This window comes from Motacilla alba, chromosome Z, assembly GCF_015832195.1.
Source record: "Motacilla alba alba isolate MOTALB_02 chromosome Z, Motacilla_alba_V1.0_pri, whole genome shotgun sequence".
NCBI lineage: Eukaryota > Metazoa > Chordata > Aves > Passeriformes > Motacillidae > Motacilla > Motacilla alba.
The window spans coordinates 19,705-45,683 of record NC_052046.1 but is presented as its reverse complement, the minus strand read 5'-3'; the positions used below and the strand labels follow the sequence as shown (position 1 = coordinate 45,683).

Genomic DNA, 25,979 nt, shown 5'->3' with positions numbered 1-25,979 from the left:
TAGTAAAATAGCAAAATTCAGGCTACTGAGTGGAAAACCCTCAGATTTGATTTGAAAACTTGAATTCTTCATTAAGCAAAACCCTTTATTCTTTTTATCCATGAATATTTTATCCCACTGGACAGAAATATTTTGTGTGGTTTTTCTTCAGTCCCTCTTCATATGGGTGGTTTATCTTGCAGATGAATGAGGCATCACTGTTATGATTACTTTATTTCAAGAAAGTAACCCCAAAGAAAGCAAGTCAGATCTTCCTTGTGCTCTTTCTTTTGGGTTTCTGTCAGCTCTTCCCCAGGCTGTGTCCATCTAGACCCCTGCTTTCATGCTGCATAAAACACGTGCTGTTTGTAATCCTAACGGCTGATAAAGGATTAATAAATCTGAGTCTGTATGCCAGAAAACAGTATGGATGCCTTTTGGATCTAGATTGTTTCTGTTGGTCCTTATCTTTCTAACCTTTAGTCACATCATTAGCCCCACCAGCTCTACTCAGGTGAAGATTTCCAGGATCTGCTACCTAGGTCATAGACTATTTTGAGAAAGAAAATCACCTGCTAGGTTTCCAAAGTTCATGAGTTTGAGTTTTGAGCATTTATCCTACTGCACTGACTGCACATGCCTTAATGCAACATTCTGGAATTTTGATTATCTAAATGGTTCTCCCAGCACTCTCATAATTTCGATGAGAACTGAGAGATGGAAGGATTCCAGTTTGCCTAATGCCTTAATCTATATTACAGCCTTTCTAATTAAAGCAGACCTATTACTATTTAAAAAACAAAAACAAAACATCACAAAAAACCCACAACCCCCCCCCCAAAAAAAAAAAAAAAACCAACCCACCAAAACACCAAAAAACCCCAAACCAAAACAACAAGAAAAAAATCACCACAGGACAGTCTGAAATCCTGGATTATTAGTGACTAAACAAGAAACTCTTTCTTTTTGAAACTATCACTCAGAATCATGAATTCCAAGTAACAACTACTTAATCTTTATTTAAAATTCTCCTAGCTGGAACTTTACAAACACTGATTTTTCCAGTGTTAGGTCTCAAGGGTCTTCTCCAAGTACCTGTTTAGCTTTGCGCTGTTGGTCTTTACTGAAAAGAAGCTTCCCCGACTTTGCTGTAGGCTTTGATCCCTCTGGAAATGTTTCTAACATAATTTTGTGCCTAGAAATGATGCTTTCACAGGATTGAGAAAGGCGAGGACTGGCTTGGGGAGGGACTGCTAAGAGGCCTTGCCCTCCAGCTCTCAACCTTACAATCAGCAAAAGGCTTTCCCATGTTCATTTTGAGATCAAAGATAACAAAAAGGGCTTTAAGTTACTGGGCCTATTGGCACTGAAGCTGCTGAGAAACACAGGAGAGGCTGGTGACAAAAGGCACAACTCACCCCAGAGCAACTCTGTTCCAGGCAGGTGCTCTATTGCAGTTTAGAAACTCACTGCTTTTTGTTGATGGCAGCAATCCCAGGCTTCATGAAAACATAAAAAACAGCAGCTAATTAAGTACTCATGTTGTCACTTCCTTTGCTTTAAATCCATGTCTTTTCCTTCTAGCTTAAGTGAAATCAAAATTAAAGACCCTGTTCCTGATTTATCTGATGAAAGTGGGTGATATGTAAAAGCCTGTGTTCCACACCCAAGGAACATACAGGTCTTTAACCCCAGCACAGAATTCAGTCTCGAAACAGGCAAATTCCAGAGGGAGGCCAGCCCAAAAATGCCATCCAAACTCCCAATTTTTTCTAGATTCTGTGCTCCTATCAGTCACATAGTACAAAAATACTTAGATGTTCTTGAAAGAATCAGGACTCCGCCCCCTGCTTCATCCCTCTACCAAGAGGATGTTGCCTCTTCCAGCAGCTGGACCATCAGAAAGATGTATTTTAGGGTTTTGTCAGCTAAAATAGATTAAATTCAAGATTCCTGTCCTCCACTTGCTAAAAAACTTGCTCCTGGCTGGGGAAAAGTCACAGAGGGAATTCAGACTCAAAATGCCATTAACTCCCCAGTGTTATGTAGAACTAAACCCAGATCTGTAAGTGTTCTGACTCTGAACTGAGGGTAAAGAATACTTCAAATACACTTGCTTAGATTTCATGAACACATACCAAAGGAAAAGGCTTACTAAAAATATGCACCTTTATTCAAATAAGGTTATCTCTGAACTCCAAGTATCAATTTACATCAGTCAGAAACAAACATGAAACTGTCAGATGTTTGAATTTAAAATAATAAAAAAGTTGATATTTTTTGGTGTTACAGTCATCAATCATTGAGAAAGGTCAGATTTTCTTCCCACAGAAGTTACAAACCAGAGCAATTAATTTACAATCTATAAGCCAGATCATTTACAAACTGTATTGTGCATTTGACTTGTGAAAGATTCAGGGGTGACCATGTGTTTAATAAACCCCCACCAGTACAATCCCATTATCTTGTCATTGCCAAATATTTGCACTTATTATCCACAATGCAAATATAACTTGTTCTCCCTAATACTGTCCAACTGCATTCCGTGTCTTTTCCTCCTAGTTGTGAAATCTTACTGGATAAGAATCAAGCACATTGTCACTGCTGAAAGACACCTAGCAGGAGGCTACATTGACTGAAAAATATTCTTAGAATCCTAATTTGTTGCTATCACTCCAATAACAGACAGGACAAAATTTGAGCTGGGCAGCTGGGAGTTTTCTTTTGATCCAATGAGTTATGGAAGCTCCAAGGGGAAACAGCTGTGAAATGAATCATGAAGCAAGTCACCAGTTTTCTGGTGATCCATATTAGACCTTCTGTTCCCTACTGCAGAAGTTTTCGCATTGCATGTGGGAGACATGTCTGATCCAGCAGCCTCCTCCTGAAGAGAAAACTGTAGGCTTCAAGTTTCTTTTTAGACAACACTCCCAACCTGCTCTTCTTTCTAACCAAACAAACAGAAGTGTGGGCTGCTCCAGCTTTAAATCAAAGGAATGGGTGGGTAAATTCACAGTAACAGAAATCCAAGCTCATTCCAATGGACACATCAGAACTGCTCCTCATTCTGCCAGATAGGTACCAAAATACTTTCTGCCTAAGGGGTTTTGCAAAGCCTGCTGTGAGGGGAGTTCTGTTTGGATGTTGCACTGATGCGAGAAGTTCTGCAACTGAAAGGAAACACCACTGTACAATTTCAGAACCATTTAAGAAAAATATATTAAGTTTCATTACAAGAGTCCAGGTTGTAATAGCTTAGACTCAAGGCACCTGGAAATATTTGCTGGTGTTGAAAGTACTGAAGAGATAAATTCCAGTGGGTTATTCTGCTTTATCGGAACAGTTGTTTATTCATTGATTAGCCTGAGACAGTAGTTTCTCTCATTAGTACAGCAAAATCTGCTCAAATTTAGAAAGTAATCTATGAAGCTATACCACTTGGAGTATCCTCCATACTGCAGATGTGATAATTGGTGTGTAGCCAGTGTCATTTTCTTAGTATAGCACAGACATTCACTTTTTGGACACTGTACTTAAAGTAACAAAATATATTGCATAGATTTATCATTTCTCCAAACTGACAGGCACGATACTGAAGTGTTCTTCATTACAGTGAATTTGGCAGCATGTGTTGCACTCCAAGGGAGCAGACTGCAGAAATGCAATAGGAGTAGTCATATTACAGATAATTTTTGCAGATTCAGACCAACAAATTAACAGTTCTAAGTGAAATATCCTGATGCATTTGTGTATTTTATAGAATTTAGGAAACCACAGAAATACTTATTCTAATTCTACGTACAACTCAAGGACAAAGTTACCACAGATATGTAAACAAGGCAAAATTAATTTCACATCCCTAAGTTGGGCCCTCTGCTTTCTTTCTTTCCTGAAGCAAATGTTCACTTGATAAGCAGTATCAAAATCACATGTTCAGTCTTATGCTTTTGATATCCAAACAGGAATTGACACAAAATACTAGTTCCACAGATTACCAAACATGTCTGAAGCAAGTTTGAAGAAATGGGTTAACACTCATTAGCTGCAGTTTACAATACTCACCATGTCAAGATTTAAACCAAAGCATCTGTACTTGATATGTGAAAGACACAAGACAGTTTTAGAAAAGTAAAGACAAATTCACGCACTAAATATATCCTTGATACAATCAGATTGGAAGATGGATAAAGCAATCACCTTTGTTGGGAAAGTTCCACAAATCTCCCCATAAAATTACAGACAAACTTGAAACCATGCAAAAAACAAATCAGCCCCACAATGTACTTGAAGAAACTACTTTATCACTTTTTTTTCTCACTGCCCAAAATCAAACTGCAAAACAGGGAGAGAAGTTTTTCTTTGCATGTTCTGTATAATTGTTTTTTTACATCAAGTGTCAGGGTCTTAAAGGCCCGTCTTTGTGTCCACATATTAAAGAGTGTTTAAATAAGAATTAACTAAAATATTCTTATACTGTTAAATCCAAGTGGTAAACAAATAAAATGTTTATAATAAATTTTTACCTGCCCAAAAAAACCAAACCCCACAGAAGAACAGTTCTTTGAGGTCTGGGGTTTTTTTACCTTCTTTTTATTTTCTTTTTTTTTTTTTTAATTACTATGTCAGGACACTTAGTAGCAAGTTTTCTGCACAAATCATCCATCTGCAATTCACACTCTGAAAAAACACCAAGCCTGGGTGTTTCAACTCCTCCTCTGGAATCTTAACAAAAGCAGAGGAATGGGGAGTTTGCCTTTCAGTATTTATGAAAAAGTCAGCTGAAAACACAGACGGGGTGCACAGTCTTACCCCATCCATCCAGCATTTGATCCCTGTTTTTAGCATCAACACTTTAAATGGGAACTCATTTTATTCAACAAAATTCAATAATTTATAATATTGAAGTATATCCAACACTTAAATTTCCCTCATTTACAGAAGTGTAGAATTTTCTGTGCATACAGACTGCTGTTATGTACACACAAATGGAACAGGTCATCAAAAGAACTTTTTGGCTGCTGCTTCTTGTTGGCTCCTGAAAGAAAAGGCAGAAAATAATTCTTCAAGTATTTTAAATTTGAAACTAGCAAACTGCTTTAAATTTTCATTTATTTGAGGATTAAAATATTCCATTCCTTGCTAACAGAGATTTAAAGAAAATGTAAGTTGTATCACAAAAACAGAATATTTTTTTTCTATTCGCAAAGACATAGGCAGCATCACTGTACTTCCAATTTTGCATCAGACACAAAAAGAAAAAAAAAACAAAACAACCCCACATGAACAAGCAAACTGACTTTTAAAATACTCTTCAACATTTTCTGAAGCTTCTCAGTATCTGATTTGCCTAAATATCAGGGAAAGAATTGACTTTAAGTGGGATTTCCTTTTACCCTCTAGCATAGATCATTAATTTTTTTAGCGGATACAGACACTATGGATCAACCACATCCAGGAGCTAGAATTACAAACGCATCACAAAGAACTGCAGGGGACCAGCTCCTTGTTTGTCTTGGAAATCATCATTCCAGCTCATGGCAAAAAGACTACCAAGCATGGAGAAAAGAAAAAGAGAAAAAAGAAAAAGAGAAAAAAGAAAAAGAGAAAAAAGAAAAAGAGAAAAAAGAAAAAGAGAAAAAAAGAAAAAGAGAAAAAAAGAAAAAGAGATAAAAAGAAAAAAGAGATAAAAGAAAAACGAGAAAGACACAACAGTCAGGTTGAACCAGGTCAAGTTCCCACTTGATACATGGTGGGTGAATGGGGGTAGAATAAACCAAATCTCATTATGATGTTTCAACATTTCCAGTGGGTTCTGGGACAGTGGTAAATTTTGCATTCTTAGAGGTTTTGAAGACCTGACCAGTTTAAATTCCAAGTGACCCTATCTGAATCCAGTGTGGACCCTGTTTGGAGTGGAAGATTCAACTGAAGACCTCCCAAGGTCTCTTCCAATCTGAATGATTGCTTGTTTTAACAAGATTAACACAATTATACCATTCCAATGACTTATCAGTCAGCAGTTCTAAAACTATTTGCCCTGCTGTCTTTAAGCCACACAAGACTTACCTATACATTACATAACCAATGAATAACACAGTTTGCACTGCCACAAATATGAAGAAATGCATTGTAGATAAGCATGATGGAAACGGTGGCAACTCTGGACACTTTTGTTTCTCACTGGCTGGCTAAAAAAACAAGAAAAAAGCAAACAAGACATCCCATCAAAAGACAAAACAAGGGCTTTGCAATGTGATGTAAGAATCAGAGAAGATGGAGAGAAACCACAGTACTCTGAAAAAATAATCTCACTCCTCATCTCACTCTCCCCTTCCACCTCTGCATTTCTCAGACAAATTGCCTGATGTTAAATTGAGGTTTACATGGGAAAGAATACATTATATGGTAAATTAATCAAGGACCTTCTACAGATCATAAGCTAATTCAACTTAATTGCTACCTAGGCTAGACTAAGGTACTGCTGAATGTGAACACAGTTTTTGGTTGTTTTTTTTTTTGCATTAAGCCTTAAGCAGAGCCTGCCTGAGTTTTCCCTGATTAAAGCTCTCCCTTGTGTGCAGAAGCGCCACAGAATCTCCTCTGTATAGAGCTGTTAAGTAGGGGGGAAAACACAAAAAAAAAGCACCTAGAAAACCTAATTGCTTGACCTTGTTTCCACAGGAAATTAGACTAAAAATCATGCTCTTTGTGCAAAACTTCTCATCAAGACCCAGATCATGCAGTTAGGTCAAGGCAGCATAGTTTTAGCAAAGCAGCTTAATGAAGGATTAATTGCTCCCTAAATTGCACGCTGGCTCATCCTAGCTTTTCACTAACAGCCAAAGAAAGCTGTGTTACACTCACGCTTTACACTCATAGCACATAAATTACCATGTTGCGTTGCACTAAATGCTCTATGTCCCTCTTTACTACATGAAGGTGCTCTTTGATGTCATTGAAGTGCTGTGTTGTTTCATAGACTCCTGCAGAGCCAGGGTGTTGAGCCCCACTGATGGATCTCAGAGCATCAGTCACAGAACTTCTGAAACAAGACAAATAACAAACCAGCTTTCATCACACACCAGCTTTTCTACAAACAGCAGTTATTCTGGACAGCTTTTAGCTCATTGGAATTAGGCTGAAATACATAATTGCACCAAAAGGCATCAAATTTTACTAGCTTTCAAGAATACCTCTCAAGAAATAATCCCTTAGTCAAACTATGATTTTTGAAAATAGTTCATTGTGCAGACAGTTGCCATTTGTAGAGTGCCCCATCTCTCAGTCATGCTGAGAATAAGAACTAGCAAATATTCTGTTGCCAGACATCGGCTTTGCCTGCCTGACTGCTGAGGGCTATAGAATAAGAGTTCTGTCTGAGGCGCTGGCCAAAGCTTTAGGATCAGCAGAGTTTAATGCAATCTTTGAAGAAACCCAAAAGCTGTTGGAAAAATAAATAAAAAATAAATAAAAAATAAATAAAATCAGTCATGTAAGAAATAAAAACAAGGAAGAGGCTTTAGGGATAAGAAAAGATTTAGATACATCCTTGTTTCATGATTACCATTTATATGAGGAACTCAATTCCCATAGGCATTGTCAAAATACTTAATATTGTCTTATTGTGAATTCATTTTCCTTCTACAACAAATGAAATTAAATACAGAAAAAGTTGAGGTTTCATAACGAATTTGGTTGGAAGTAAACTAGTCAATGAGAGAAAAAAACCTCAATCTCTAATCAATATGTTTATATAATTTTCCCCTACTGTGCTGTTTCTTTTGAGTTGCAAAGAGGATTATTCTACAGCTAAAATATTTATCATGTGAATGATAATCTCTTCTTTATTAACAGAAAAGACAATCAAAATGTATGCCTTTGGATTTCTTTTTAATTTACTTAAAACTTTCCATTTGGTCCAGATGGAAGCATACTTCAATGCTTTCATGGAACACTCCTAACTCTCTGTAGAGTGGTCAGCAATTTTTCATTTACCTGGACTTGCAATTAGTGTCATAATGATACATTTTAAGTAATTTCCCTCTGGAAGGTTTTATCTTAAATAACCAGTCATGCCCACTGCCAAATAACCACTGATAGTAATTCTGTCTTTCCACGCACCTCACAGTGTTACAACACAAGTGGGACACACGCTTGGCTCTTCTCCCTCCTAACAGAACCATCTCTTCATAATGAACAGAAATTTTCACACCTTCCCCCAGACCGATCCAGACTTTGTTAAAAGCAAAATAACTTCCCTTAATAGACATGGGCTGTATCAAATTGAATTTATATTGACTTTTGCATTAATAACCCTGCTGACAGTTTCTATTGTAGGAACATGGAAGATTCTTCTGTAATCAGGTGATTAAGAAATCCACAATCTTGCCAAGAAAATTACTTCGCCCCTAAGTCCTTTTCCTGCAGGATGACAAGTGATGCACGGAGGGGCTGTTTATTTCTCTCTCTAAATAAAGCATTTCTTTAATCTAAGAAAAGTATTAAGATGATGTTACGCAAACTGTGAGCTGGTAAGTAGTCACTAAAAGGGCAGACTGCCAATGTTAACAAGAAAATCTAATTTGCTTGCAAGGTATAAAGATTTGTCAAGAATATTAACATAAAAGCTTCTGTGGAAGAACAAGTGCAAAAATGGAAGCACTCTAATCTTCATTCTACAAAAAACTGACCTACTTAGACAAATCACAGGAGCTGCCCTTAAACTAATATGGGGGGGTGGGGGAAGCACAACTGAAGGAATTGTTTTCCTCCTTTTTTTTTTTTAATACAAGGTAAGTAATGTTATGTTTTAACTGCTGCAAATGAAGGGCTAAACCAGCTTAAAGCCATTCCTGATTAAGACAGCAACAGTAAAACATCTTAAAAGAAGTATTGAGACATCCCCATCAAACACAAGCATCTTCAAAAATCTATTTCAGCAGTATAGCACATTCAAGATAAGGGGTTTACTTCATTGTTTTTAAAGGGGTTGAACTTAACTGTTGAATTTCATTATAAAAATAATGGAATTCCATTATAAAAAAACAGACCAATTAGGGCACTTAGCAATCCTTGGGGCACGAACTGACTTTATTACAGAAATTAAATATATGCAGGGAGTTTTCACTAAGGAACTGACACAAACATCAAGTTTGTCAATACTGTCCCACTGAAATAATACACAGGATTTAAACGGAAACAATAAAATTCAAAACACAGCCATAATATTGGGAAGGTGTTTACCTTATTTCCTTTACTTGTCTAATGACCTCTTCTTGGGTTTTCACAACTGTCTCTATCTCTTGCTGGGAAACCTGGTAGGGGCAGGGGGGGAAAAAAGATCAACACATCTCGGAAAAAACAAATGGATCCCACTGCTGAAATCAGGCTGGGCTCTGAATCACCTTGGGTTTTATTTACCTGTCCCTGCTGACCTGGAAACCCAGCTCCTCTTTTGGCAATCTCCTCTGTGACTGCAGAGACGTATTTCCTCTGCTCATCCAGAATCATGTCCAGTTGTCTGTTAAGCTGTTTGATTTCCAGATGAATTCGATTCTGCCCCTCAAAGATTTGCCTCAGTTCACGATCACTCACAGTTTCAAAAACATCATCTGCTGCTAAGAAAAAAACAAAGGGGCTTTTTACACATGTGCACATTCCTCACAAGTTGCATTGGATCATTCTTCTTGCTCCCTTAACATATTCACATCCATCTACCTTCTCCTACAACTTCACCATCCCAACATCCAAAAGACTCTGTGGCAAAGGGATTATTTCTTATCAAAGGCTGAACTGTATCTCAAAAATGCAGATAAAATAACCTATAGGACCTTTAGGTATGACCTATAGGACCATAACGTATCACTGTGCAATAAAGATGACAACCTGAAATTTCACGTCTGGATGCCCAAAGTACATTCCCAGTGTATTTGCAGTCACATACAGCTATTAAAATCCATGGAAGTAACAAATGGCTTCCATTAGATTTTCAAATAATCGGGTTCTTGTCTGCCCAGCATTAGGCAACCATTAAAAAGCTTTTCCATGATATAGTTCCAAGACATGCACTAGCCCATTTTTTAAAAAGTTTTCTGTGAATGTGCAGAAACAGACCAAAAAGATGTCTTAAATAATGAAAAAAGGCCACGCTGTCTTAATCACCACTTTACAGAGATGCATGACCTTCTCGCCCTTCTGTTGTTCATAATTCCCACCATGTTTCCAGTCATTCATTTTGTTCTCAATAAAGGCATCACCAGGATAACTTTAGAAACAGGAAACAAACTGCAGTAAAAATTTTAAAATAATGTAAGTTACATCAGCGGGAGCTTAGCAAGATCAGCCAGAGTATCCCTAGTTCAGAACATCCGGGAAAACAAATGTTTTCCTGGACAACTGAAAAATAGCTCAAATAACTTGCCTGGCTGTCCTTGCACATCAGGATGTTCCCTTTGAAATTCTTCCTTCTTCTTATCCAATTCTTGCTGAAAGTGTTCAAACTCTTCTTGATACTTCTCTTTATCTTTCTGAGGGATTTCTGCATCTGGTGTTGGCTTAAAAACATTATTAGAGGGAAGGGCACGTGTGAGATTTTTTTCATGTTCTCCCCCACTCTTAACACAACTGACTCTCCTGTTCAGATTTCAGATGTGAACACCTAACAAAATTACTGCAGCACATTCATACATTTAGCTGAAGAGAAAAATCACACATTCCCATGTAGATCAAATAGAAAATTTTCCCAATAGAAAATTAAAACAAGTTTAACAAGGATAAATGCTGTTTAGCAGTACAGAATCATCCTAGAAGTAGGGAAAGTTGAAAGTGAGAACAGATATTTGCCCACTTCTAAAAGAAAATGTACTTTATAGTAGAGCATGGTTTGATTTAACATCATGAGTTTGATTTAACATCATGAGATTTAACATCATGAGTTGCTTCAGTGGTGCTTGCAGAATTCTGGTCTTGACAAATGTAATGGCAACATTACTGAAACATTACAATACTATTTTAATTTTTCTAAACCACATGACAGCACAGCTGCATGCCAAAATTGTGAAACAGGAATGCCACGACTTAAGAGGAAATACCATAATCTAGTGCTGCACATACAATAACATGTACAATAAAATATTTTAATAATCATGCATAAAAATTCTTACTGCTTCCTTCCCAGGTTCAGTCAGCTGGAAGGTCAGAAATGACAGCACATCATGGTCATCTGTATTCAACAAACAAACAAAAAAACCCACAAATGTCTCTAATGTCAATGTCTCTAATTCCCAAGCCAACCTTCCACTTGCAAAGGTTCTTCAAAAAAACAGCATCCTCACAAGTGTTTGTGCAGTGGGTATGAGACTATACAGGGGCTTTGCCAGGAAAAAATGAAAATTCTTTAGCTGGAGCCAGGAAAAGTCCAAAGCATGTCAATAATTTGGGACTGCAAGAGGGTTAATTACATGATCATGGTCAAAAATTTGTATAATGGATCAACACTAGTAGTAAAAACCCAACCACCCAACCAACCTTTCCCGCAAGCCTTGCAAATCCCCACAGCATTTGCATAATTTTTAATGTTTTCTACCTGCAAGTCCCCCTGTGGCTGCAGATATTCCAAAATACCCTTGTGATGGCAACACCATATCTTCCACTTTGGCACAAAATTCATAGTCTTCTTTATCCGGTGTAAAGCCATTATTAATTAATACCTAAAAGGACAAACACGATTTTCACCATATTTGTGTTAATTGTTTTGTCAGTTTGCAGTAATGCTCACAAAATACAACTTTATTGGGTGACTCAGTAGCTCATACTGGAAACCAAAAGCTATTTCTTTTCTGAAAGAGATATTTTATCAACATTTTACATAAGCATTCCATTTGCAAAAGTCCACATCCTGAGAAGGTTCTGGGCAACACAGAACTGATCTACACCAGTCATCCCTTGCAGTTCTGATTCACAGCTTAAGGAGATTCTGCAAATGCATCCCTGGAGAAAGAGAGAACTGCTAAGTTTAGCAGCAACATCGGGACAGAGGAATTCCTAGAGGAGACATCAGGGCCCAGGTGAGAACAGAGCAGCCTTGGAGGCTGAAGTTCAACTTTCATTCAAGAGTGACAGGCAGCTCTTCCCTTTACAACACAGTACAAGGTCTGCCCTCTTCTAGGTGCAGTCATGTTTACTTTTAGAGAAACTTCTACTACGAAATGATAGCTCTGCATTTTATGTCTGCTATCTGTGAATATATGAACAGCACCTTTCAGAAGGGATCAGACACCAACAAACACACATTCTGTAGCTTTCACAACCCGGCACCACATTAGTGCTTTTCTCTCCTTACCTAGAAGGAATTCACAATCAGCTAGTATTTATAGAAGCCTTAAAGACCCCCTTATACCAGTGGGTTTTAATCTTTAGTCTTGAAAGCCCTACTATTTTTTGGATGTGAGAAGCCTCAAGTAGAAAATTTAAATCTACTGTTGAATAGTTTTAGGTTTTCAGCCACATTTCAAGAACCTCTGGTTCAAAAAAAAAGAAAAAAAAAAAAAGGTATAAAACCCTCTGCAACTTTTAGATTAGCATAAGAAATACCAAGCTCAGGAACAGCTCAATCACCTGCAGCTTAAACAGATCCTGACTTTGGGACACCTCTCCAGGCAAGTCCAGAGCAACAGAAGGGTTTGAGCACATCATGAGTATGTTTGCACAACTGCCTCCTAAGTCACATTAGAAAAATCAGCAATACCTGCATTCTAAGGCAGCCAAAAGAACCTGTGTAGCATTTAAACACAGCACCTCCTTCCAGCCTCTGCTGCCAAGCTCCACATTCACAACTGACATATTTGTTGCAACTCTGTGAGAACCCAGTCTCACATTTAAGAAGCTGAGAAAAACAAGGAATTCTGTTATTTCAGACTTACAGTCAGTGTTTTTTGGTAGTATGTGATCTTCACTCGCACAGGATAGGGCTTGTTCCGAAAGTCCCTCTGACAGGATGCCAGTGCTTGCGTGGATCCATCGCTGTGCAAAAAGAGAACAGCAATAAAACTCTGTGTCATGATTAATCAGCTGGGACAAAAAAGTGTCTGACTCTCACTAAGCAACCTCATCCCAGTTTTTCAATCTGCAAGCTTTTCCAGGCTGTTCTGTAATTGCACTGAGCTTTCTGCAGGGATCTCCAGTACTGCATGCAGTACACAGGACACAATGCAGAGGGAAAGCAGCAGCTGGGAAATCTGTTTCTGAGATACATTCTAAGATACAATTTTCAAGTATATTTTTGCACCTGGGAACCTAGATGGAAATAAGCTGTAATGACTGCACCAACTGTGCTAGACACATCCCCTCTCTGAAACCCAAAAAGATGTCCATTATGCTGCTGATAAACAATTAGAAAACAAAAGTAATCCAAACAATTTAACAGCAACTTGCTTTCCGTTAGTCACTTCTGCCAATTAACTGTGTGTGGAGGACTCCCATAAGCAATAGTCTGTACTGTACCTGTATTCATCTGAGTTCATCCATCCCAAAGAGTATGCCAATAAAATATCTGCCAATTTCTCTGCTGTTACTGACAAAGCAGTGTCTTAACAAATATAAACCCTCAAATGTAAAGGAAACAACAATGTTTCATAGGAAAGAAGTCTTTATAATGCTTCTCAAAGGGTTTCATAGAACATTTCATCATTCAAAAGCAAACATTCAGCAATAACACCGAAAATAAACTTACTTCTGATGGTCATACAACAGCTTTCCATTGTTGCCTACAACAATCACTCCAGGATTGTTTTTCTAGGGAAAGAAATGGCACACAAATGGATTGTCATCAACATCGCTGAAAGCCTTCTGCTAAAGTCAGTCTAAAATGTCTAAAAGCAAGCCAAAGTTGTGCAGGGAAAGCAAAAGCACCAAAGCAGACCTACTATGTATTGTTTAAGTTTCAAGATCATTCTGAACTGGAAAATTGAGAATTGAAAACAGCAACTGTCATCCTCATCTGCTACAAAATCTCTGCTGCTGAGCTACTCAAAGCAGATTTCTTCCAAGAAAAAGAGCATCTCTGAAGACATGCATAGAAATTGGTGTTTCCAGTGTAAGGGAAACTTGACTATTTTATTTTATCCCTTTGAAGTGAAAGAGGGGAAGAGGGGAAAACAACATCCTAGTTTCTTCCTCAACAGGCAGGAAATTAATTTCCTGCAAGAGTTTCCTTCCAACCAACCTTCCCATCATTGTCAAACGAATCAAAGAAAATTCCAACACCGTTCCATTTATCAGCTGCTCCAAAAACAGGACCTTCCAAGCCTTGCTCTTCTGTAAACCAGATTGCCTATGAAGAAAGCAAGAAGTCATAATTCAAGATTCACTTTTAAAGCACATTTGTTTTTCTCAGTTAGATGAAACTGCTCCTACCAATCCATCAGCTCCAATGCGGCCTCTTCCTGTAACTCGAAAGGTCACTTCCACTTCCCAATATTCAAATATTGATTTGTTTTTTGTCCACACTGAGCCCTTCTGGCTTTTCAAGGAGGTTGTTATACGGATCTGATCTGCACTTGGGATGGCATCTAGAAAGGAAACAAGATGTTCTAACTTTCTGTTTAGCAGTATAAAACAACAATAGGCACACATTCAGAGAGAGCTTCCTTTACTCACATCAAATAACATTACTTTTAGGGATTATTTTCTTGAAAAAGAAAGGGGAAAAAAACTCATCAAGAGACAGTTGCCTTCATGTCACTTGTATCATAATGTCAAGTAAAAAAAGGTACATTTAAGAATTAAGCAGTAGCAACTAAATTAAAGTCTGGCAAAAAACAAAACCACAGCAGCAGTTACTGCAGAGAAACTATGTGAAGATGCAACTGTAAATGTCAACGCCTTTCACAAGGGGGGACACTCAGGAAGGGCAACAAGCCTTTCGGAGCACAACGGAACCCTTAACCCAGAGCGCACAGAAACAAACGTTGTTCAACCAACTCCTATTTGCCAAGGCACACTTTGCATTTCGAGCTTTGAAACGACGAAACCCAACAGTTTGTCTGGCAGCACGGGCCGGGCCGACCTCGAGGGCGGCAGCAGTGACACATCAGCACTTTCCGGCAGCGCCACGAGTCCCCTGCCCAGGGCCCGCAGCCGCCACACCAGGAGGCCATAGGTGCCTTCGCACCGCAGCTGGGAGCCCGGGCGGGTCCGGGCATTTCCTCGCCACCGCAGCATCTCCTCTGCGCCTCTGGTGCCACGTGGAGCCCGAGGGCACGGCCGGCACCCACGGCCAGCTTCGCCCGCGGCGTCTCCCCGAGACCCCACGTCCCCCGACCGGACACTGCTGCCTCCACCTCAGGAACGCCACCGGCCCCCCACCCCCGCCCGGCACTTACTGCCCGTGTGCACCCAAAACGGCACCGTGCCATCCGCCTGCACCAGGTGCGGCCCCTTGAAGCTGTACTTGTACTCGAAGCGCCGATGCGGCGCAGCCGCTGCGCCCTCCGTGGCCTGCGCACGGGAGAGCGCCGGGCAGCTGAGGGCGAACAGGAGCACCAGTGGGGCGAGCGCCGCCGCCATCTTGGCCGGGCTGCGGGGCAATGCACAGGGCCAGCGGGGCGGCCTCTGATTGGACGAGCGCGGGGGCGGGCGCCTGAGGGGCGCGGAGAGAGGCGGGACCGCGGTGAGGGCGGGGAACGGGACGGGGAGTGGGGCGGGAACCGGGGCGGGAACCGGGCTGAGGGCGGGGAACGGGACGGGGAGCGGGGCGGGAACCGGGCCGGGCCGGGCTGAGGGCAGGGAGCGGAGCGGGAACCGGGCCAGGAACCGGGCCAGGAACCGGGCCGGGCCGGGCTGAGGGCGGGGAGCGGGGCGGGAACCGGGCCGGGCCGGGCTGAGGGCGAGGAGCGGGGCGGGAACCGGGCTGAGGGCGGGGAGCGGGGCGGCAACGGGGCGGGAACCGGGCCGAGGGCGGGGAGCGGGCCGGGAACCGGGCACGGTCGGAGCGTGGCCCCGATCCCGGTCCCTCCTGCCTGACTTTCCGAGCTGCCCCGGGTCCGAGGGGCCGTGCGCTGTGAGCTGGTGTGCAGGTCGGCCGCGTTCGTGCGGCCTCTCAGACAGCAGCGAGCCGCTAACAGTGACCAGAATGTCTGAAAGATAAACACCCTGTTCGTTCCCCTCAATATTACTTTCTTAGCAATGACCGCTCTTCCACGGGCACTTCTCAGTTCATTAGCAGAGTAGTCGGAAGTCCCGCAGGAAAATCCACGCTGTTTCTCCCAACATGCGAGACCAACCTTCCGCAGAGGTGAGCAAAACAAAGCTCAGGTGACGGACCGGCCCCAGCCGTGACAAGTGACAGCGACGACCGGTGGGGAGAGCCCCCCACACTGCCGAGATGAGAAACGCTGCTGTTTGTCAGTGTGCAGCGTCACAGAGCGGGGTAGGGCTTGTCTCGGAGTTAAACCAAGCACTGAACCAACAGTTAAGAGCTTCCTTTTCCATTCTCTGCATTTTCATTTAGCAGCCTGTATTACAGACTTATTGGAGAAGAATATAATTATCAGGTGTGGTTTTATTTTTCAGTTTCTTTACACCCTTGGGTTTTGTTCTACATTTTTCATAGCCATTTGATTCTGACATCCCTTCTTTTCCTCTTAATCTGCAAGTATGAGCAATCTAAGATTCAGTAAGTAGGTTCAGACCCTGCTAAAAAAGAGGATGACCTTGGAGACATTCGGGAGAGATTAAATTCTTTTTCTAAAATGGCACACATTTCCTTCAGCATGGGTGAAAGTAAAACCTTATATTCTCACTTCTTTTTCAGCTACACAAAGGAGTAAGCAAATATATGACCAGATGAAATTTGGCAAGCAAATGTTTCTGAGATTAATTTTAGAACTTCTGCATATAAATATATTGAGTATTCTTGACCAGTTAACACTTGTTTCTATAGAGAAAGAAGTACTTGATGTTTTGTTTTGTATAGTGTCTTCCATCTAACAATATTCTAAACCATTCCTGATTTATGAATCTAATTTGCTTTTTTAGAGCATATATATGGGAGATGTCAAGGGAATTGGGAGTCTCTTCTTGGCAGCTTTCTAGACACAGAAAACTCAGCTGTTTTTCTGCTCTTTACAGATCTAGAAAGTAATTTTTGAGGTAAAATTCTGGAGTTACTTCAGGAGGATAAAATGGTGTTTGCCTCAGAGGTCCAAACAGAGCAGCATGAGGCCCTCTCCTGTCTGCTTCCTCCATTTGCCAGTAACCTCAGAATTTATGCCTATGAAATACTAGAACCACGCTGAAGGAGACTAGAGACCCAGAAGCACAAGCCTTGAAACAATTCCCTCTTACCCACACATGTGAAAGCAGGCGGAAATTTTGCCACTAAGAGGCATTGGCATAGACACTATCTTAGCAATTGTGCATGGAGGATTTGTAAAACCTCCTTTGAAAATGGAAACTCCTTTAAAATCTTCTTCCCAGGCATGGAAAGCTGCCCTCCAATCCACTGTGGCATGCAGGAAAACATCCAGAGACTCCCAAAATTATAGATATTAGCAGTTTAGACACTTCAGAGTAAGTCTCTTCAAATTGTTGTGCTACATGAGCTCACTAGAGGAACCAAAAATGTTTCCTATTTGTAAGAACGTCTTGAATTCGGTCCTGAAAATTATATTTGAATTCAAACCCAGTAACAGTGAAATGAAGGCTCAGCAAAGAGAACATAAAATGGCTCACTGGCCTGAAACACAATTGGATTGGCAGGGACTGCCTGCACTGGCAAGTTGATAATCTGTATAATCATAATTCTGTACAATCATAACAAATACCTTCGTTGTCTCAAATTCTGCCTGGAAGTAGTTAGTATAATTTCTCTGTCATTATTCTTATAAAAATACCATGATGTTTCCCATAGGTCTCTGTCAGGTTTCACCCCCAGATTGGGGTGACCCCAAAAGATGGAAAAGTCTCTCCTCCAACCCGTGCCTTCAGAGAAAGACTCAGTAGTCCTCTGTTGTCCAGTCTCAAGGTAGTTTATTGTTGGCTTTCTAAAAGATTCTTCTCCTGAACTGCTGTGGCCTGTTCAGCAGGTCAGACAAAGGCACACTGCCCTCCCAGGGGGCTGGTGCCATCTTTTATATCACACATTACTTGTTACATGTTTATACTTTTTCCCCAATGCCTACTATCTATATTGAATGGTGACTTTCTACTCTAAACTAATCTGTGAGTGCCAACATCACCAAAGACATGGAGGCTAGGAAGGAGAAAGAAAGAGGACAGGGCACAACCAAATCCCTCCATCTTAGAACCCCTGACTCCCATGTACAAAACTTGGACCCCTGCATACAAGGCTTAAAACCCCCCTGTACAGCACTCAAAAACCCTTCCTTTCACTTTGTGACTACTTCTACTACAATACCTAAACTTGTGTGTGTGGCTTGTAATTCTTCATACAGAGTTAGTAATTTGCTCCACGGGCTAAGATCAAAACCCCCATGTGTCTTTGGCTGCATGCCAGGGTCTCAGAGCCCCCTGCCAGCGGCTCTGGCCATCCAGGGCACCCAGAGGGATGTCTTGGGTTCCCACAGGTCTCATCAGGGAAGTCAAAACCCCTGTGAACACACAGTAACTACAAATCTCTCCTTCAGCCTGGGCAAATGCTCTGAGCATTTGGACACGTTATTAACAAGCCCACACTGGAAAAGGCAGAGGAGAAAAAAGGAAAACAAATGAGGCTCCAGTGAGTGAACTCCTAAAAAGTGTGGGGAGAACCACTGCTTATGCTAATAAACTTTTGAGGTATCTTGTGTTGAACTTGAGGATTTTGAGCAGAAATGCAAGACTTGTCTGGTCTCCTCCCATCTCAGTGATCAGTCCATGATTTTTATAAATATCCCTGTAAGCAAGCCTTTGCACACAGGCGGAAGTCTTTTCTGTGTCACAATAGATGGGAATGCTGAAACAGACTGGGTTTTTTGCACTGGCTGTGCTTTAATATATGTGCAGTTAATTGAATGCTGTGTGGAAGTCCCAGAGGATTTTACTTTTGGTTTTTCCTGAGACCATGCCTTAGCATTTGAGTCTTAGCACAGCTTTATAAAGCTACTCATTGAAGCCAAAGACTCAGTATCCTTGAGTTGCCTCAGGAAACAATGGATAGGAAAAGCACTGGGCATCTTAGAGAGCATTACCTTTTCTCGATATTTCTGTTTATCAAATCAGTGAAGGGAAGGTGGACTTTCAGAAATTTTAAGCCATTCTTCAACAATCCAACCCCACTTAATTGCTACTCCAAGACATCTGGAAGTAACAGGTTTTTTTTTTTTAGAATAATAAAATTATTAAGGTTGGAAAAGACCTCCAAGATCATCAATCCAGCCTTTAAAAAAAACCATATTTTTTTGACAGAAGAATTTCTTCAGACGTACCACAGTTTTAAAAAGACAATTAATATATTGAGCCCTGTTTATCTGTGCTTCATTTCCCTGTCACAGCCTTGCGGATTCTCCCTTGCTCCTCCTCCTAGGCCAGCAATCTGTGTGTGAAAGTGTATTATTTAATTTCAATTACAATGTTAATTACAGAAGACAAGTGGTTACTGAATCTTGCACCGTAATTAATCAACCTGATATTTACTTACTCCGTTGTTCACACTGGATTAAGCTGGGTCTGGACAAGCAGGGCAAGGAAAGTGAGTGACAGGAGCATTATCATGGCACGCTGCCTCCCATTGGGAAAGTTCATCTTCCTTCTGAAAGAGACGCCTTCAGGGATCATGGAATTTGAATTCCCTGTGAATTTGGTGTCATCTTAGCTTGACCAGCTCTGGAAGAACATATTAACCTCCTCTTGTGATTTTCAGAAAACCATTCTAATTTAGCAAGTAATTAAGGGTCACATGTAGGATAAAGAGCTAGATAAGCTTGGATTACGCACAGGAAGCTTTGTTTCCTAGGCAACCCAAGCAGAGGGGGTGTTAATGCTGAGGTCAGGCACTTAATGAACTGGGAATGGTTTCTGGCTGCAAAATGTATTCGAACTGGGCGAGGCAAACTAACAACTGCACTACCATTTAACGATTTGATGAGAGAAAACAAATGCCTACAGGGCTACTTATCAGGCAAATACTGAAAAAAAAGCTTACTGGCGGTGCGACCGTTCTGCTAAGCGAGGTCAGGAGAAGTCCAAAACAATGACGCTTGAGATGCCCGAAATACTTCAGTCAGCACTGATGGATTTCGTGACTTCCCAGTGTGAAGGTGTCGCAGTTTGCGTCAGCTGCCGCTGCTGACACACTCACCCTGTGCTGTGTGCTCTTTTCCTCCCGAGGTTAGTCCTGCCCGGAGGTTGCTGCCTGTGGAATCACCCGGGGGGATTTAGCACACTGAAAAGCAAGACAGCTCTTCCTAGAGCTCCGGACGCAATCCACTCTTGGGACTTTAGACCCTGGGAATTAATCCCTCGGGGTATTTGACAGGGCAAATCTCACACACAAATACCATTCACATGGATAAAATGGCCAAACAGCTCATCTGTAGCAAAATAGATGGATTTAGTAAAACACATTAATGTTTTCAAGATAGATTCTTGCATTGTTTTGTTCTGTATGCCTAAGAAACAGTTGGGAATGAGATTGCTGTGCTTGAAGAATACTAGGGAGTACAGAAATTGGAGATGACCCATTAAATACCTGCTGCTTTCTCAGTTCACTTGGACCATAGCTCTGTGAGAGAAAGAATTGCACAGGCATTTTTCAAAGCTTTCTTTAAAACAAACAGGCATTCTCTGCTTTTTGGGACAATCACAGGATATTCTGCAAGACTGGGGTGTTCTTGTGGCAGGAACACAAGCACCTCTAATTTTGTGCCATGAGTTTTCAAAATATGTGGATGTATAAATCAGGGCAATTTTAGAGGCCAGCTGATCTCTCCTTTTCTTCTGGGTAGCCTTGGAATAAAAGCATGTGATTTTACATTAGGCCACCTGTTTGCACAGTGGAAATCAAAACACTCTGCTCTCTCAAACAGGAACTGTAGGACTTTCAGTTAAGGGTAACTATGCTGAAGGTGAGCTGGCAAAACCTGAGCCACTCACAATATTCAAAAACAAACCAACATACAAAAAAGCCACCAACCAAAAAAAACCCAAACCAAGCTAACAAACAAACATCCAGAAGGGAATTTACCTTCTTTGCTCATAGGTAGCCAGGAAAAAAAAAAAAAAAAAAAGTAGTAATATCCTTAAATAAGTTAAAGGTTTGAACAGTGGCAAGGAGAATTTATGCAAAATATTAGGGGCTATTTTGCTTTTCTTCCAACTGCCAAATACCTAGTGAGAGGGCCAATGAGGCCGTAGCCTCTCTACGCAAGATTTTTGAGGATGCCATCACAGGTTTTGTGGTTGATTTTTTTTGAGACACAATTTGATAATTATTCCTGGATCAAGGCTAAATCTTACAAATAGTAGCTGGGCATCAATCAAAGGGCATCATACCTTCCACAGCCCACTTCATAAAAAAGGCTAGATTTCAAAAGGATGCATCAGTTGGGTGGCTGAATCCACTAAAAGAACTTCAAAGAGCTTAACATACTTGAGAAAATCAAATGCCTTTGTTATAGCTAAAATGCCAATTAGGCCAAATCAATAATTTGTGAAAGCCAAATTATAATTAAAAAAAGAAATAGAATTTATTTCGCGTATCGAAATAAAATTTGTGCCAGCCATGAATCAAAGGAACAGAGCCGAGCCCAGTTCTGACCCCCTCGCGCATCAGACCTGTGAGTTCACAAAGTCTGCTCAAATCAGTCCAGGTTTTATACTCTTTTTCTTGCCCAAATTGCCCGAAGCTTCTTTTCCTTTGTCCTTTTCTTAGTTTGACAAGCTTTCCGATGTTTCTCCGGTGCAGAAGAATCCTATCAGATGGGTAAACAGTGCCGAATCTGGAGTCTCTGGAATATTCATGCAGCCCTCTTGTTTTCTGTTTGGTGAGTATAGATATGTGTCTCTCCCTTGGACAAAAGCAGCATCGCAATACACAAACGGAGGGAATACATACATGTTGAATAGAGTTTACAGGAATCGGGCTTTTACATGCTAGAGAGTGTCTTGGAACGGCTCTTCATGTTTAGTTGATCATCAGGAATAAGGCTATCTCTGGTTATCAGTGGCCATGATGGGCCGCTGATGTCTCAGGCGTTCCAAGACTTAGCTAGGAGTTCCACGGTAGCGAGCTTCTCCTTCACTTGCTAATTTAGACCTCTATTCAGTGTACACCCGTGGATACTGTGTTTCAATGAGGTATGAGAAAACCAGTTTCCCAATCCCTGTGGCAGTTTTTTGCAAGCCTGAATGGTTTTGTGTCAGACCCTAGTGACATGACTGGACATGTATACTAGTATATTATATCCTTCCTAAGTACAATCATATTTATTCAAACATTAATTTTAATATATTTATAACACCTTAATCCAACTTTGGCCCCTAGAAGCTTCAAGGTGGCAGTTGCTGGTTTGATAGTGACCAGAGTCAGGCCATCTGAGATGGACTCAAGCTGCACCATCTTCACTTTCCTCTTCAGTGAGAGACCCCCTGCTAACATGTCCTTCTGTGGTGCTCGATGGCTCTTTTATGTTTGAATTTTATTAAAATGAAACATTGGGCCATTCATGTTCATCTCAAACGGGGATGAGCTGAACAGATTTAAAACCATCTAAACCTCTTTGAACATTAGGAGCTGTCAAATTTAGAATCTCTTTAATAGAATGACCCAGAAGAGAGCCATAAAAACCATGGAAGCATCCCTGCCTTTGAACTTTGGCTTCTGGAGTGCAGGCTCTGGATGAGCTGCTCATGTGATTCTCAGCACAGCTTGAGCCACCCAATTTCTCACTGCTGCCTGTTGTCTGGTTGTGTGACAAGTCCCTGTCACTTGTCAGATGTCTCCCCCAGACTCTGAGCTGAGCCTCTGCCACACTTTTGTTATCTCTCTTGTTTTATCTCCCCTCCCTACCTTTGCTGATTTCTTTCTCCAGCACATTTTTCTCTCTGCTGACTAGGTCTTCCATCAGCTCTGCCCAAGTTTCCACGTCCTTATTGTTTCTCTAAAGCCCTACATGTCCCAGTCTCAGTGGGGGGGGGCAATATAGGGCATGATCCCTTATGCATCTCTTGATGAACAGAGAACCATCCCGATAATTCCATTTTCAGTGCAAGGACATTACTGCCACTTTTCTCTGTTTCTGCATGTGAGCAGGAAGGAGTTCTCAGTGGGTTTGGTAACCAAAGGAATGAGTATGGGGAAGTCCCCTTCAATTGAGTTTTACTGGGAAGAGCTCTTGCAAATACCACGAAGAAACCCATGGAACCCAGGGGAAAATAGACTCAACCACTGACACACACCAAATTCTTTGCTGTCACCCCTTGTGTGTTTTGCCTCCAAACAAAATTTGTAAACCTATTAAACATTACGCCATGTGAATTCTTACTGAACTAACATTTCTAGAGTGACCAAAATTGAGGAAAAGCCATTTTCAGACTATGAGACACAGCAGCAGGAAAGAGGACAGGAAAGGCGGGGAGGGGGGGTTTCAGTTCCCAGCCTCTCCTTTGCTGCTTGCTTGCTTTCTCCAGCTTTATTGATGTCAGTGATTGATGGATACACTGCCGTCTGCCACCTCTCCTGCAGGGATAGCTGCCAAATTCCCTCTGAGGTCAAACATGAGGTTTATTTGCCCCTGATATTAGGAGACACACATGAGATGGCCTGAAAATGCTATCAGGTCCCAGAGGAACAAACCTAAATATGCTCTACTCCAGCAAAGGCAATGCTGATGACAAAAGTGATTTGGCTCGTGGCACTCCAGGAGCTTTGCAACCACTGATTTGCTCTCTGCCTCTACAGAAAAAAAGCAGGGTTCACCAGTTTTGCATCTTTCTTGGCTGTTTTATAGTTGGATGGCTATGGGCACCCGTTTGCAGGAACTGGTTGTAATTTTGTTCTCTAGGAAATTTCTTTTTAGCAGCCAGCAAGAGATTCCCTGTTTCCTGACAACCAAAAGAAAATAAGTGACCAAGCATGAAAGTGAAAAGAATCCAGTTTAGAATGTGAATAGAGCTACAAGTTACCAAGCATAAACACAAACACAAGGAACTCACTGTTTGTGTACTGATGGAGTTTTCTATACACCGGTAAAAAAAAAAAAAAAAAAAAAAAAAAAAAAAAAAAAAAGTGAGGAAAGGAGGAGCCCTGACACTTTGTGGCTCATCTACATAAACAGATAATCAAAACTGTCTTACTGAAAAGTTCATTGTCTTCTTCTTGAGCTGACTGGATGAGTTTCAGCTCCACTTTCCTCTTTTTGTCCAATAGGAAACTGCTTAGCTGCTAGATTTTGAAGAATTTCGAGAGTTGATTGTTGGTCCTGAGCCAGTGCCAGAGGCTCTGAACCTGTCATCATAGGGCAGCCTCTTCCCGGAGTCCTAAAAGTGTTGCCTACTTGGACAAACAGCCTGAAAAAGCATCCTGTGCCCACTTGTATGCCTAGATTTGGTATTAAAAAAAATCAGAAACAGCAGAGCATTGTGTTTAACACAGGGATTTGCAGTGTCACCTTCAAAAAGCACACAGAATTATTTCTGTGTCTTGCCAAGCAACACCAGCAATACAGCAAGGCCTTTTTGTACTCTCCTTTAGCAATCAGAATACTCTCAGTAGCTGCGAACTACAGAATTGGTCTTGAAAACCATGAGCTGGTAACAACCCACCTACAGAATACATGGAAAATACAGAGTTTTTCATGTTAGGCTAACCCTTTTTTAGGAAATGCATTTAATGCATTTGTATATGGCAAAGGCAGGACCTCTGGCTCCAGCTGTAGTGACAACAGGTTTAATGCTCTGATGGCAGCACTTTAAATTAAAAAAAAAAAAAAAAAGAGAATGCCAAGGATGCTGGCCAAAGTGTGGGCATTACTTTAGTGCTGGAATTGTCCCTTTCTCTCCCAAAACTCAAACCCTCATAGCTATTTCCCTCATCCAGTCATTTCCCTTCTCCCTTCTTGGTTTAATTTTGAACAGAAGTTGGTTTAGGATTGGTTTTGAGTATGTTTAGTTTTGGTGAGGTGGTTTTGGGGGTTTTTGGTTTAGGTTTTTTTTTGTTTGTTTGTTTGTTTTTTCGTGTTTTTTATTTTTTTTTTTTTTTTTTTTTTTTGCTAAGCCCTCATTAACTCCACTCACGCTGTCTTACTCCGTTTGCCAGCGCTTAAGTAGCGCTTTTTTAAAAAAGCAACCAATTAGCACCTCATCAGGTTCAATTAGAGGAGACAAAAGCAGTGTAAAGATAACTCAATGAGAGGGGGTGGCACAACATCATGTAATCACTTAAGACAGCGGTGAGCATTCACTGTGCTGGCTCTGCCGGGTTGGGCCTATTCACCTTTTTTTGCTTCTTTCTGGATGCATTTAAGACTTTTTTTTTTCCTTTTTTTTCTTCTTTCTTTCTTTCTTTCTCTCTCTTTTTTTTTTTTTTTTTTTTCTGGGAAGCCAGGCCTCCCAGGAGTCTCAGAGTCTGTCATTCAGGGCTACCTGTTTACAGCTCAGCGACCAGAAGTACCTAAACAATCCTATATTGTACGCCCAGTGCTTCCTTAAACTTAGGCCTCTACAAAGGCATGTTTTCAGAAGCTGGGCAGAATAAGTTAAAGGCTGGCTTTATACTCATTAAGTGTTCTGCTTGTACTGTCTTCTAATTACATGGCAGGGCAACAATGTCTTTTTTTTTTTTTTTTTTGTCAATGGCGTTCTTTGGAGCAGTTAATTTGGTGCCTGTACTAAATGCCCCCAAACATTAATTAGTGTGGAAGGAACCCTAATTTCCTCGGCGGCTTTCCTCTCCATTTACTTCCCTTGTTTTCACATAGGCTTGGATGAGCCTCTATAATGAAATTACCTCATTAATGCCTTTATTCTTTCAAAGTAATTCATTCAAGATCTACCATTTAGTTTTA

General features: G+C 40.9%; 1 protein-coding gene across 2 annotated transcripts; it reads right to left on the bottom strand.

Moving 5' to 3' along the window:
* Positions 1-2,130: 2,130 nt before the first annotated feature.
* On the bottom strand, positions 2,131-15,579 carry LMAN1 (lectin, mannose binding 1). 2 transcript variants are annotated; one of them, XM_038124901.1, is made up of 13 exons: positions 15,360-15,579; positions 14,392-14,546; positions 14,201-14,308; positions 13,709-13,770; positions 12,900-12,999; positions 11,564-11,687; positions 11,142-11,200; positions 10,400-10,532; positions 9,400-9,596; positions 9,223-9,293; positions 6,871-7,021; positions 6,046-6,167; positions 2,131-5,014 (listed from the first exon to the last, which is right to left on the bottom strand). In XM_038124901.1, the coding sequence occupies exons 1-13, from the start codon at positions 15,541-15,543 to the stop codon at positions 4,978-4,980; spliced, it is 1,503 nt and encodes a 500-aa protein (XP_037980829.1). In that variant the 5' UTR covers positions 15,544-15,579; the 3' UTR covers positions 2,131-4,977. The 2 variants fall into 2 exon arrangements, with proteins under 2 accessions (XP_037980829.1, XP_037980830.1); XM_038124902.1 differs by having other exon boundaries at positions 9,400-9,593.
* Positions 15,580-25,979: the final 10,400 nt, after the last annotated feature.

What these genes read in the sequence shown, in the direction of transcription:
- LMAN1 (XM_038124901.1), bottom strand. Translation starts at nt 15,543, where the DNA reads ATGGCGGCGGCGCTCGCCCCACTGGTGCTCCTGTTCGCCCTCAGCTGC. An exon ending in ACTACCAAAAAACACTGACT is followed by an intron (nt 11,688 to 12,899) that starts GTAAGTCTGAAA and finishes TTGTCCTTTTAG; the next exon opens with GTATTAATTAATAATGGCTT. An exon ending in TGATGTGCAAGGACAGCCAG is followed by an intron (nt 9,597 to 10,399) that starts GCAAGTTATTTG and finishes TTTTTTTCTTAG; the next exon opens with CAGCAGATGATGTTTTTGAA.